At 45.1% G+C, this 13,210-nt stretch overlaps 1 protein-coding gene across 14 annotated transcripts in view; it reads right to left on the reverse strand.

Moving 5' to 3' along the window:
- Positions 1–13,210, reverse strand: part of HECW1 (HECT, C2 and WW domain containing E3 ubiquitin protein ligase 1) — a 405,784-nt gene that overhangs the window by 47,464 nt on the left and 345,110 nt on the right. For all 14 annotated transcript variants that reach the window (XM_085005939.1, XM_021079146.2, XM_021079149.2 and 11 more), the window contains 7 exons: positions 12,272–12,377; positions 11,244–11,340; positions 7,520–7,603; positions 7,018–7,127; positions 2,239–2,359; positions 1,376–1,489; positions 230–382 (listed from right to left, as the gene is read on the reverse strand). In XM_085005939.1, the coding sequence (XP_084862065.1) occupies positions 230–382; positions 1,376–1,489; positions 2,239–2,359; positions 7,018–7,127; positions 7,520–7,603; positions 11,244–11,340; positions 12,272–12,377 (785 nt within the window). The remainder of the gene's footprint in view (positions 1–229; positions 383–1,375; positions 1,490–2,238; positions 2,360–7,017; positions 7,128–7,519; positions 7,604–11,243; positions 11,341–12,271; positions 12,378–13,210) is intronic.

The raw sequence follows: 13,210 nt of genomic DNA on the forward strand, positions 1-13,210 counted from the left end.
TATTCAGGACCTATATCTTAGCGTCTCTTCAGAAGGCAGCTGCAGTGTCTTTCATTGCATTTGCAGTTGCAAATGCTAGCAATCTTTAGTAGTTTACTTTGTTCTCTGGGTGAAGATCAGCAGAGGGCCTTCCTTCCAGCACTCTGCTGTTCAGACCCATCACCCCTCAAATACTGCTGACTTCTAAGAAAGACCAGAACCTTCTAACACGAGAAAGCAAAACTCTTACCATTCAAGATGGTTTTCCACAAAGGCAGACATGGGGCTGATCTGCACGGTGTAGGTGTCATTGGCGGAGTACTCAAAGAGTCCATAGTAAGGGTTGAAGAGCTCCTGAGACAAAAGGAAGAAGAACTCTCGCGAAGGACCACTGTAGTCCAGGCTGCAAAGGAAGCAGAGGCCCGGGAAGTTCATTATGCGCGGGAGATGGGGGGACCTGTCTGTGTGTGGGGGCTGGCCTGCCCTTTCAGAGTCGGTGCCCGGAAAGCGGAGAGCAGACTCTGCTTTTTACAGAGGATCCCAGGCTTCCTCTGTAGAGACTGAGGATGCGGCAACTGGTTTGGGGATGATGACCTTACTAGATGGCCATGTCCTCACACCTCTGGCAGTGCTCCTCAACCTTTTCCCTCCATCACAGAACTCCTACTGGATAAAACGCACAGCTGGTCCATTAAAAACAAGGACTCTGTTGGGGGAGGCACAGAAGAATCTCCTGTGATCGGGCATGTGTGCATGGAGATGAGCTGGAAAAAAAACCTTCCAAGTTCACTCTGATAGACCCTCCATAGTTGAGAGGGTTTGCCATGAAATCACTGAAATTATATGAAAAATTTGGTATGTAGTCATATGTGTACATACTCAGAAGGGTACCCCAAACCCTGAAAAAGTAAAGATCCAGCAGCTTTTTTTGGCTTATACTTTGAGCATGTAACCTCAGACACTAGAATATGCCAATCATCATAGGGTATTTTTTTTTTTTTTGGTCTTTTTAGGGCCGCACTCACAGCACACTGAAGTTCCCAGGCTAGGGGTCAAATCAGAGCTGCAGCTGCCAGCCTACACCAGAGCCACAGCAACTCGGGATCTGAGCCGTGTCTGTGACCTACACCACAGCTCAGGGCATCGCCGGATCCTTAACCCGCTGAGCCAGGCCAGGGGTCAAACCTGCGTCCACATGGACACTAGTCCTGCTCATTACCGCTGAGCCACAATGGGAATTCCGAATCATCTTAGATTTTTGAAGAACGTGAAACCTAAAGACGGACAGCACCAGAGCTTGGAGCTGCCCGCCTCCTTCTTGAGAAAAATCGCCCAAGATCTGGGGGCTCTGGTTCACCCACACTGAGGTGTCTGCATAAGAGTGCTGGTGCCTCACCCCTCCTCTCCAACAAAGGTGATGTAGAGCTTGCTTCGCTGGAGCTCCTTCCGGGAATAGGCCATCACCTGATTGAAGGTTCCCTCCAACAGGTGATCTCGACGAATGATGAGCCTGGAAAGGAGAAGAAGCCACAAGGGCAATAAGTATGGACTTGGGCTCTGACTTTGGGGAGTGTCCGAAGCGAGCTGTGGGGCCCAGGCTGGGCGTCTCCTTCCCTAACTTCCCCAACAAGGTGCAGAGTCCACCAGTTCAGCCATGGACTTTGGTTAATATTCTTTTCAAAACGTTGGGAGCGCAAGGACATCAGGCATACTTTTATAATGGACACATTCCATCATATTGGACTAATGTTCGGATTCTTTTTGATCAATTCCAAAGAGAAGCCAAGTTGGATTCCTGAGTCTGGGTTTGGCTTTTCAAGGTGAAAATAATAAACCCGGGGAATAGGGGGGAACACAAATTTTTACTTAGATCTCAAGCTCAAAGCTACAAAGAGTCTGTGAATTTGACTGTGCAGTTAAATTTGTTCCAAGAATATGTAAAGGGAAATATAAGATTTTTTATTTAGTTAAAAGATTCCTTGCTGTTTGAAAAGGTCTACCACTGATTTTACACATGGCTTTGTCTGAAATCCATTGTCCTTTCTCTCCTCTCCTTCTCTTCCTTTCCTGTCCCTGTTCCAACTTCTTAACTTTCTTTCTTCGTTCTTTCCAACTTTCTAACTTTTTCTTTCCTCCCTTCTAGGAACATGACTGCTACCACACCACGGCAGTCAATCTCCAAAAAGTAGTATCAGGTTATAGGGAGACAAGGATAGAAAGACCTGCCGACTGAATTCAGTGGAGCAATGGAGCACTCACTTAATTTTCCCCGGACCCTGACCAAATCCTTTGGCTTCCAGTTTTCGGTAGAAATTGCGGAGCTTGGCCTCAAAGTCTCTCCTGTAGGGTGAAGGGGCTCTTGCGCTGGCTCTCTGTAAACCTGCAGAGATAAAGACATGGGCTGAAGGTCACCATTTTTTAGTGAAGAACGAACATGCAGTGTAACAACAGAGAAAGGGCCAACCAGAGTCACAGCCCTCTGTCTTCATCTTTCTCTACTCTGAGAAGGTTCCTGTGATTTCTGTCACCTCCGCAGTTACTCTTATAATATGAAGAGAACAATGATTTTTTTTTTTTTTTTGCCTTTTGTCATTTTAGGGCTGCACCTGCAGCATATGGAGGTTCACAGGCTAGGGGTCCAATTGGAGCTGTAGCTGCCGGCCTACACCACAGCCACAGCAATGTCAGATCTGAGCTGCATCTGTGACCTACATCACAGCTCACGGCGATGCTGGATCCTTAACCCACCGTGCAAGGCCAGGGATTGAACCTGCATCCTCATGGATACTAGTCGGGTTCATTAACCACTGAGCCATGACGAGAACTCCGAGAACAATAAATTCTGAGGACAATAAATATTTACGTTTTCCTCTCCATTTCAAGTTGTACTTCTCTTCAAAATACCTTCATGAGCATATTTCTTGGCTTAACCATACTTAAATATTCTAAATCAACATAAATCAAACTAGATGCCTATAAGTTGCTGTAAGAGGTGGTCGTACCTACAATGAACTAACCAGGATTGTAATATATGTGTATGTTGTCCTTCTCTAACTATTTTGACCTTGATGCTAGTATAAACAACCTGTCCACTAGGGCCTGGAGCATTTTTATGTTAGATTACCTTGCATCATAAAAGCAAAAGTAATAATAAGTTATTGATAATAACAATTCCTTGGGTTTTTGTGTCACTTAGAGAGTGCTTTTTAAGTGCTTTCTTATCTTTGTACACTTTTTAATGAAAAAAGGAATGGAAAAATAAAATTTTCCCCAAGTTTCACAGATGGCTAGAATCATGGTTTGCCCCTTCAATAACTATTTATTAGTTAATGTTCAATATATTTATAATTTATGATCTAAAGAAGACTGATACCACTAACCTCACAGAAATAAGAATAAAATTTTAAATTGAGATGATTGCTACCCATCATTGTTACTAAGGAAAACAGCTTAGTTCTCTGAGATCATAAACACTCTGGCCAAGTTCAGGAAGGCTTTCCTGAACTATATTCCCTGAAGAATAGGTAGGCATGAATTAGGTTGAGTGAGTTAGGAAAGTCTTCCGTTTAACTAAGAGAAGAGATAAGCTGGGAGAAGAAGAACAATCTAGGCAAATGACCAGCATGTGCAAAGGTCCTGTGGCAGAATGGAAAGTGGTGCTCCAGTTTATCTGGAGTACAGGGTGTGAGGACCAAAGTGATGCAAAACAAGGCTTGAGAGGTGGGCAGGAGACAGACCAAACAGGACAAGGCACACTCTGCTAAGTAGTTTTGTTTTACTGTTAAGCACCACAGGAAACCATTGGGTACGGGCTCATGCGACATGTCTTGAGTCATAACAACCCCAATCTTTGCGCAATGGAGAGAAAAAACTGGAGAGGATGAGAGTGGACTTAGATACAGCCCACTTTGGATGTCGATGGAGATGAGAAGAGGACAGACTGGAGATGTGTTTAGGGGCAATAACCTGGATACAGGTAATGAGGCAAAGGTGGGTTTCAGACATCATAACAGAATGGACTGCAGTGACATTCACTGAGATGGGGGCAATGAAAGCACAGATTATGTGGAGAGCATGAGCTTGGCCTTTGATGACGGTACCTCTGAACACTTGATTAGAAAGAGACCTATCTTAAGAAAGAGGAGAAAACACCCTGGCAATGAGTCTTGAGGATGGTGAGAAGGGAAGAATGAGTCTGCTGAGATGGCTAGAGACACAGATGAAATCCCTACAGGGGTGTCACAGGAGCCTACTGAAGCCTACTGTTAAGGGGAAGAGCCATCAATGACTTTAAGCATAGCTGAAAAATCAGGAGGAGGGCTGAGAATTACCCATCGGACTGGGTGCCTCGAGGTCACAGTGGCTTAGTGAAGACGCCTTCTGTGATACACGGGTGTGAAGGGGGAGGTGTATGGGGTTGGCTTGGCGGGTATGTAAGACTGGCAGCAGGTATTTGAGAAAGTTTCTGCCTAAGGGCTTCAATTTTTTTAGTGAAGGAAGAAGGGACATCATTTGCCAGAAGAGACCTAGGCGGTTGGCAGTTTGAGAGGAATGGAAACGTTTGAAATAGCAGCAGAAGAGAGAGTTAAGTTGATAAAAGGAATGTGGTCGAATTTTTCTTTGGAGTGTTCAAGGTCTATGCGGAGTGAGAGAGGACTAATTTACAACTGATGACCTGCCCTGTCGGGTGAATTTGCCCTCACATGTCTGACTGCAGATGTAAGGGAAGCAGAGAGTAGGCTGATCAGGGGGTGGAGCTCTGTGAATGAAACGGAGAGGGCGGGGGAAGATCAGGGCACTGGCAAAGATGGTACCAAAATGATGAACCACAGAGTCCATTCTGGATGAGGGAGAGGCAGTCAGAAAGGAAAGGAGACGCATCCACGAACTGGAGGTGCTGATGAGGGCAAAGGGGTGCACTAGGGAGGATAATTGAATAAGCAGGTTGGCCGGGAGCAGGATGCTTGGGTCAGTGATTTCAGAGATGATAGCAAGGCAGGAAGGGAACTGTGGGACCAGTGGTTGAGGTGGAGGAGGAGGTCAGGGCAGGCGAGAAAGTCCAGAAACTGGGAGGCCAGGGAACTGAATGAGTGCCCTTGTGGATATGATGTCATCCAGGATGGCAGAAGGACGTGGGGAGGACAGGAAGCCTGTGAATAGCGGCTGCAGTTCACAGGCTTCTGCCCCACTAGCCCTACCTGTGGGCCCTGCAGCACCTGAGGTGTGAGGGAAAAAGGAAACCATCTTTGGTGAAATGCTAGGTTTCAGGATACAGGCAGAATGAGAATACAAGTCTATGGATACAAGTAAATTTTTCTGTCCAGCAGATTATAGTATATTTTATGATTTATTTTTGGCTGCAACCCTGGCATGTGTAAGACAGTCTTTTCAGCAAGTAGTGCTGGGAAACCTGGACAGCTGCATGCAAACCAGTGAAACTGGAACACACCCTCACACCATGCACAAAAATAAACTCGAAATGGCTTAAGGACTTAAGTAGAAGACAAGACACCATCAGATTCCTAGAAGAGAACATAGGCAAAACATTCGCTGACATCAGCCTTACAAATGTTTATTCAGGTCTGTCTCCCAAAGCAACAGAAACAAAAACAAAAATAAACCAATGGGACCCAATCAAACTGACAAGCTTCCAAAGAAAATGGAAAAATCTAAATGCCTTGCAGCAGAGGATTGGCTGAATATATAAAATATGTATTATATAAATATACAAAATTGAATATCATGGATTTATTGAAATGATATTGAAGAGGCATGGATATTGATATTTTAATGCTTTATTAATACATTAAAAATTCTAAACAGTATGATCCCAGAAAGGGAATAATTGCCTAAGTGTGCATAGAAAAACCTGGAGGGAGATATGGTGTCAAAGTGGTTTCCTCAAGATGATGAGCTCATGAGGGGCTTTTCTTTTTGCTTAACTGGTTATTTCTTTCCCTAATATAAATGCATTTCTCTGTAATAAAGCCAATAGTAGTTATAAAACAAACCAACAAAAAAAGAGCCAAGCTTGGACTCTAACTAGAGGTCATCAGACAGGAAGTTACGAGATGTTTCAAGCTAACTTCCTTTACTAAAATTTAAAGTTATGAAAATAAATTTGGGTTTGCCTCAAACACCCATGACAAAGTGACACTGCAAACCAAGGCAATGGGGAAAAACTCTTTGATGTCTGGATCCCATTTGGGTGTATGGATTTGACCTAAGCTAATTATCTTGATGAACCTGGGAAATAATAGCTTCTTCTTCTTTTTTTTTTTTTTTTCAGTATAGAGTTCAATATGTATTTCCTCATTTGGAACAGAAAATACCTACCAAGAATTTTGTATCACGGATAAATTCATTCTAATACACCACTCAACTTCAGGGGAACAATTTCACACCATGTTAAAAATTCTTTGGCATCTTCATGGGGAGGTAAAGGAAGCATGTAACCTAGCAGCGCCTTCACAACTTAACAAAAAGTTACAAAATTGGTATAACCTTCTGAGTCATTAGGCAGAATGTTTCAGAAGGGGCTTTTCCCTTTTTTAAATGCTTGGAGGGTACATTTGGAACATAACAGCAATTTAGAGCAGGCAGGGGTCAGCAGACATTTTCTGTAAAGGGCCAGACAGTAAATATTTTAGTTTTTTGGGGGCCACAGGGTCTCTGTTGCTCTTACTCAGCCCTGATGTTGTAGTGTGAAGTTGCCATAGAAAATACATAAATGAACAGGTGTGGCTGGGTTCCAATAACATTTTATTTAGAGACACTGAAGCTTGAATTTCATATACTTTTCACAGGTCATGAAGTACTGGTTTTGAAACAAAAAATGTTTTCCCATCATTTAAAAATGCAAAACGCATTCTAGCTTGGGGGCATTATCCAAACAGGGGGCCATGGTGTCAACACCCAGTTTAGACAGTGTGTGTATGATCAGAAAACTGAGAGGGAGTCAGGGCCACAGGGCAGCTTCATCTGCTGGAAACACAGAGGGCCACCTGCAGGAGATGGACTGCCAGACTTTCAAGTTACCTGGGGAGTTCTGAGGGGAGGAGCAGGGGGAACAGCGAGGAGAGAAGCTGTACCCAGGGTGGAAGGCAGCCTGCAGGGGAACGTAGGACATAATTTCTTCTTCAAAGAGACTGCAAAGTAAAAAAAAAAAAAAAAAAGGAAAAGAGTTAGTTCTCTGTCCATGAGAGAATGTTCACGAACTGGGGTGAATAGCAGTTACAGTTTCACAAGGTACAAAAGCACTTAGATGCACTTAGGCACCTCCCCGAATGCGAGCTCTCCCTGTTATTTTAAACCCTAATTAATTGGATAACAAGGTCTCCATCAAGGGCTCTCTGCAGCTCTGGATGCCCCCGTCGTAAATGTGAAAAAGGCTACTACAAGGGTAGGACTGTACTTTAGGTACTGCTGCGAGAATCCTCTAGAACAAAGGTGACGGTTTCCAACTGGGCTGCAGTGGAGAAACGTCCAGAACAGCTTTCCCAGCTGCTTTTCCAGCACCGTTTTAGGCTTGGTCCCTTACCTCAGCAAAATGACCAGATCTGCATCACAGGACAGCTTTTCAAGCCCATGATTCCCCTCAGTCCGAATGTAATGGATTTTCTCCCTAGAATCATGTGGGAAGGAAAATAAGAATTACACACCGATACATAAGCTAAGGGATGAATCCTTTTTTGAACCCCGCCCCCTCCTCTTCCAAGAGGGCTGAATGGCGATTAAATGCTTCCCCCTTTCTTGAAGAGAAGCAGCAGAAATCAGGGAAGACTTATGGAAAACTCTTAAAAAAAAATATATCTCACTGGAGTTCCCACTGTGGCACAGTGGGTTAAGGATGTGGTGTCTCTGCACCAGCTTGGGTTGCGGCTGAGGCACAAGTGGGATCCCTGGCCTGGTGCAGTGGGTTAAGGATCTGGCATTACCACAGCTGTGATGTAGGTCGTAGCTGTGGCTTAGATTCAATCCCTGGTCTGGTAACTTCCATATGCCTTGGTTGTGCCCCCATCCCCCCAAAAATTCACTTTTTTCTTAAGTTTTGGAGATGGTTTTAGAGTCACATGTACTTGTAAGAATTTAATACAGAGTGATCCAATAGAGTCTTTCCTCAGTTTCCCCCACTGGATAATTAAAAATAAATCTATTATAAATAGATATAGCAGATACAACTTTTTTTTTTCTCTCTGATTATAGAAATGTGAGTCCAAATCTCCATCATTACTTACACATTTTCAGGTAAAAATAAAATGAACTTGACCTTGTGGTGCTGGGATTTTAAAAAAGACAAGGACATTTTGGCCTCTACAAAGATACACAAAATGGGATTAGACGGAGCAATGCATTGCTGGTAGAAGTGCCACTGCACTAATGCTCTTTGCCAAAACCTGGTCCTGCTCACAGTGGCGTCTCTGATTGGGGACCTGAAAACTGGAGCAGACCTGTGCACACATCATTTTATAGACGGCAGGAAGAAGGCCGGCCAAGGGAGCGAGCGCCACGCCTCCTCCACCGCTGCTTCTCTCTCCACGTCCCTGTGTCCTTGGGTCTGGGACCCTGAGCCTTGCTCTCCGGTCCTGATACCACCGCACTCTTGGTTGGAGGACCCTTGTGGAGCCTGTTCCTCTGGTTTTCCAACCCTGGTCCCGTGAAGGACTCTCAGACTGATGTGTCCCCCCAAGGGCAGTGCGCCCGGGGCAGGTCATCCTGCTGCCCCAAGGGACTCACATCTGGGGAAGCCCCTGGTCTCCCTACCTAGGGAAAAAGGGAGAGAACGTTCTAGGAACGACTCTTTATTCCACAGTTCCTGGGGACATGACGTCCTGAGAGGGTCTGGGTTGCTGTGAGCTGGGGTGTGGGTCGCAGCTGTGGCTGGATCCTGTGTTGCTGTGGCTGGACTTCGTCCTGCTCTCTGTAGAATGATGTGTGGACAGGTCTGCTCCAATGTTCAAGTCCCCAGTCAGAGAAGCCACAGCTGCGACCTACACCACAGCTGTGGTCATGCCATGAAGAGGGCTGTTCGCTCCCTGGCTTCAATCCATGGGTTAAGGATCTGGCATTGTTGTAGGTTGCAGACATGGCGTAGATCCCCCATGGCTGTGGCTGTGGCTGTGGCGGGCAGCTACAGCTCGGATTCAAGCCCTAGCCTGGGAACTCCCGTAGGCCATGGGTGTGGCCCTAAATAGACCAAAAAAAGAAAGAAGGCAGGGCCAACCAGGGGCCCAAGGAGCCTGAGGATTCCAACCAGCCCCTAAATCACAATGCGGTTAGCGTCACATGGGCATCCTGCCCTCTGCCTGCTATTCGTTGGTGTATTTCCTCCAGGACTAAATCCCGGAGAGGTTCCTTGGGTACTGCGAGGTCCCCCAAAAGAGTGAGAGCCATTGCGGGGGCCAGCCCTGAGGATCCCCTGAGGGAAGCTTAAGGGCGTGGGTGACAGGTGTTTTAAGGAGGTCAATGCTGCCTATGGCAGAGTGCTAGGGATATCTTCCAAGCCATACCTGGTGGCAGGATTAATAACAACCTGAACAGCAAAGAGGCTATTTTGTGTCGGTGACATTGGGGAGGACAAGGTAGAGGATGCCAGCTGTCAGCCAGACTCAAAAGGCCACCAGGTGGGAGGCGGGGCATAAGAGGTCGTCGCTGGCTGCATCCTTGCCCACGTTGCCTGATCCTTGACACCCTCCCCCCAGTGCAGCATCTCAACGGTGCCCACGTGGTGACCCTGATTCAGTGAGGAGGACACGAAGGGCAGAGGAGTAAATGACATGCCTCCATCAATGCTCTCTAAGTGTTGGAGCAAACAGGCACACCAAGCGGACACAGTTACCACCGTGCATCTCCAGCTTTTGAAACGCTGGGTGGTCAACTGCAGGAGCCATAGGCTTGAATAGCTTGGTGAGAAAGTGAGATTTAAATTGAGAAGATATTTTCTCTTTTTATCACCGTAGGTGGCTCTCCCTTCCCAAGAAGTGATTCCTGAGTTTCAGAGACATGCATATTCAAAAATGACCCTAATACACATGAGAATTTCTTTTGCGGGTGGGACACCCGAGGCACGTGGAAGTTCCCAGGCCAGGGAATGAACCTGCGCCACAGCAGTGACAACGTTGGATCCTTAACCCACTGCCAGAAGGGACCTCCTGGACATTAGGGTTTAGGTAGTTAGAACATATATGATACTTTTTGTTTGCTCGTTTAATTTTTTTTTAATTTATTTTCTTTTTACAGCCATACCTGTGGCATATGGATGTTCTCAGGCTAGGGGTCGAATCAGAGCTGCAGCTGCAGCCTATGCCACAGCCACAGTAACACCGGATCCGAGCCACACTTGTAATCTATAACACAGATTATGGCAACACTGGCTCCTTAACCCACTGAGCGAGGCCAGGGATGGATCCCGTATCCTCATGGATACTAGTCGGGTTTGTAAACTGCTGAGTCACAACAAGAACTCCTTTTATTTTTTTTTTTGCATTTTTAGGGCTGCACCTGCGGCATATGGACGTTCTCAGGCCAGGAATCAGAGAGCTGCAGCTGCCAGCCTACACCACAGCCAGAGCAACACGGGATCTGAGCTGCATCTATGACCTATATCACAGCTCACGGCTGGATTCTTAAACCACTGAGCAAGGCCAAAGACAGAACCTACATCCTCAAGTATACTGGTCAGGTTTGTAAACCGCTGAGCTGCAAGGGGAACTACTATTTACTTTTTTTAAAATGAAAAATCTTTTAAATTGTAGTATTTATGGTAGGCACCCCAAATAGGAAACTTCCATTTCAATTTTTTTATCTTAAAAAATAGTTTATATCAAAGTTAAATATCTTGGAACAGAAACAATGTGGCTGTTTAAAATGTTATGTAAACAAGTTTGAAAGAGGCAAAAAAAGTTTATTTTTCATGTTGCCTACTGATTTTGAGTAGTCATCTAATATCCAGTGTACCATGAAACAATTATATTTTTAAAATAAAAATAATTTATACGGTGGTTTATACAAAATTTTTTTGAGGAAAGCTATTTTGCTCCCTCTCTGTGCTTTTGCCTCCAAATCAATGGAAATCATTTGGGTACCACAGGAATAATTGGTAACCTGACAAAAGGACCATTACTGATTGCAGAGAACATAAAACCCCCTGGATGCTTCATTTTGCACATGCAGCTTATGATTTAAATGCACCAATAAAATACAGCATAAGCGTCTGCTCTCTCTGCACGGAGGTTGTCCCACCTGGTTGACGGACAAGCCCTTACCTGAGTGCATGGTTTCTTGCCAAGCTTGGCTGACGCTCTTGCAGCATTTCAAAAATATTTGGCTGGCGAAGAAATGCCACAATCTTGTCATTATATGCTGAAACAGACAAAAGCAGAAGTTGCGGTCGAGTCTTCAGCCCACAGATAATTTCGCTAATGATTGGAAAATGGCAGCTTGATACTAGGATTAATGGAGGAGTTTGAAGGGCAGGCAGCATACTCATCAAAAAATGTAAGCTCTTGAGGTTTTTTTTTTTTTTTCCCCTGTGACATAATGGCATTATTATTTTTCAAAGATCAAACCAAAAGCGAACGAGATTTAAGTTAATTATCTTTAATATTCTGAGAACTTAACTGGGTGTTAACTCATCCCCCTGTGAACAGAGGAGGATAGAATCCATGAGACGAGTTCTGTTTCCTTCCTTCTGACTTTTCTTGGTCATTGTGCCATAGTTATGACAGCAAACGATTCTTCATGAGTTCAAAGAGATCCCTTTCTGAGCACTTGCACTTCGACTTTGACCCCTGGCTGATTTCCCAACAGTGATCATGAAAATATCCAGATGCATCTGGACTTTCTCATCTCATTTCCCCTGACACAAGTGACATGCATTTGGGGAAGAAGTAGCTGAGGTTAGGAGTGGAGATTGTGCCGTCTCATCCCTGTACACACACAGGAAGAGAGCTCTGAATTAAAAATACCATCTGACAGTGACACAGTCTCTCACCCCACTTAAGCTACAGTCTCCTGGGACCCAGCTAACCAATCACTGAGTAGAATGGAAAGGGTGGGGAATGAGGGTCTGGAAGAGAGGCAAGAAGAGAGGGGGAGGGAAGAGAGAAGGACAAAGTGGGGAGGAAGGAGGAAGGGAAATGGGTGAGGGGGGATGGGAGCAAAGGGTAGGGAGTGGGCTATGCCATAAGAGAAGAAAAGGAAAATACAGATTCCTGAATACTAAAGGGGGCACAGTAAGAAAAACAGGGCTAAGTGATGGGTCCCCAGGGGGTTCACAAAGCATGATACGTACCCAGTGGCAATGGTTCATGTTGATGTTGGCTTCGAATTGCAGCTACTAAGCTGTGTCCTGGCCTGGCCAGTAAAGAGGCTCCTCTGTTTCTAGAGACTTCTGAGGCCTAATTTCAAAATAAAATTGTTAGTGTTAGAAAGCTCATCTGTTTCGGATGATGTTTGGATATTAATTTTTCAATATGAGGGGTAAAATGATCCTGACGTCACCTAAGCTAAAGAAGCAATGGGGAATTCTTGTTGTGGCTCAGTGGAAATAAATCTGATTAGTAACCATGAGGATGCAGGTTCAATCCCTGGCCTTGGTCAGTGGGTGAAGGAGCTGGTGCTGCTGTGAGCTGTGGTGTAGGTCCCAGATGTGGCTTGGATCTGGCGTGGCTGTGGCTGTGGTGTAGGGTGGCAGCAGCAGCTCTGATTTGAGCCCTAGCCTGGGAACTTCCATATGCCAAGGGTGTGGCCCTAAAAAGATTAAAAAAACGAGAAGAAGCAATGAAGTTATAATTATCAAAGGGATGGAAAATAAGCAAGGTAAAACAAATGACTTGAGTGGAGTGGTTGATGTTGTGGGTTTTTAAATTTTTTTATTATTTATTTATTTATTTTTATTAAATTTTTTTTTTTTTTTTGGTCTTTTCTAGGGCCGCTCCTGTGGCATATGGAGGTTCCCAGGCTAGGGGTTCTATTGGAGCTGCATCTGCTGGCCTATGCCAGAGCCATAGCAACGTGGGATCTGAGCTGCGTCTCCAACCTACACCACAGCTCATGGCAACGCCAGATCCTTAACCCACTGAGCAAGGGCAGGGACCAAACCCGCAACCTCATGGTTTCTAGTCAGATTCGTTAACCACTGCGCCACAACGGGAACTCCTGATGTTGTGGTTTTTAAGAAAGGGATTATGCCAAGTATCATGAACGTTCATCAGAATAAATATACTGAATG

The sequence above is a fragment of the Sus scrofa genome, chromosome 18 (genome assembly GCF_054392235.1).
Source record: "Sus scrofa isolate SSC_HxYL_T2T_F1_AM1 chromosome 18, Sscrofa_HxYL_maternal_Yorkshire_Landrace_v2.0, whole genome shotgun sequence".
Taxonomy (NCBI): domain Eukaryota; kingdom Metazoa; phylum Chordata; class Mammalia; order Artiodactyla; family Suidae; genus Sus; species Sus scrofa.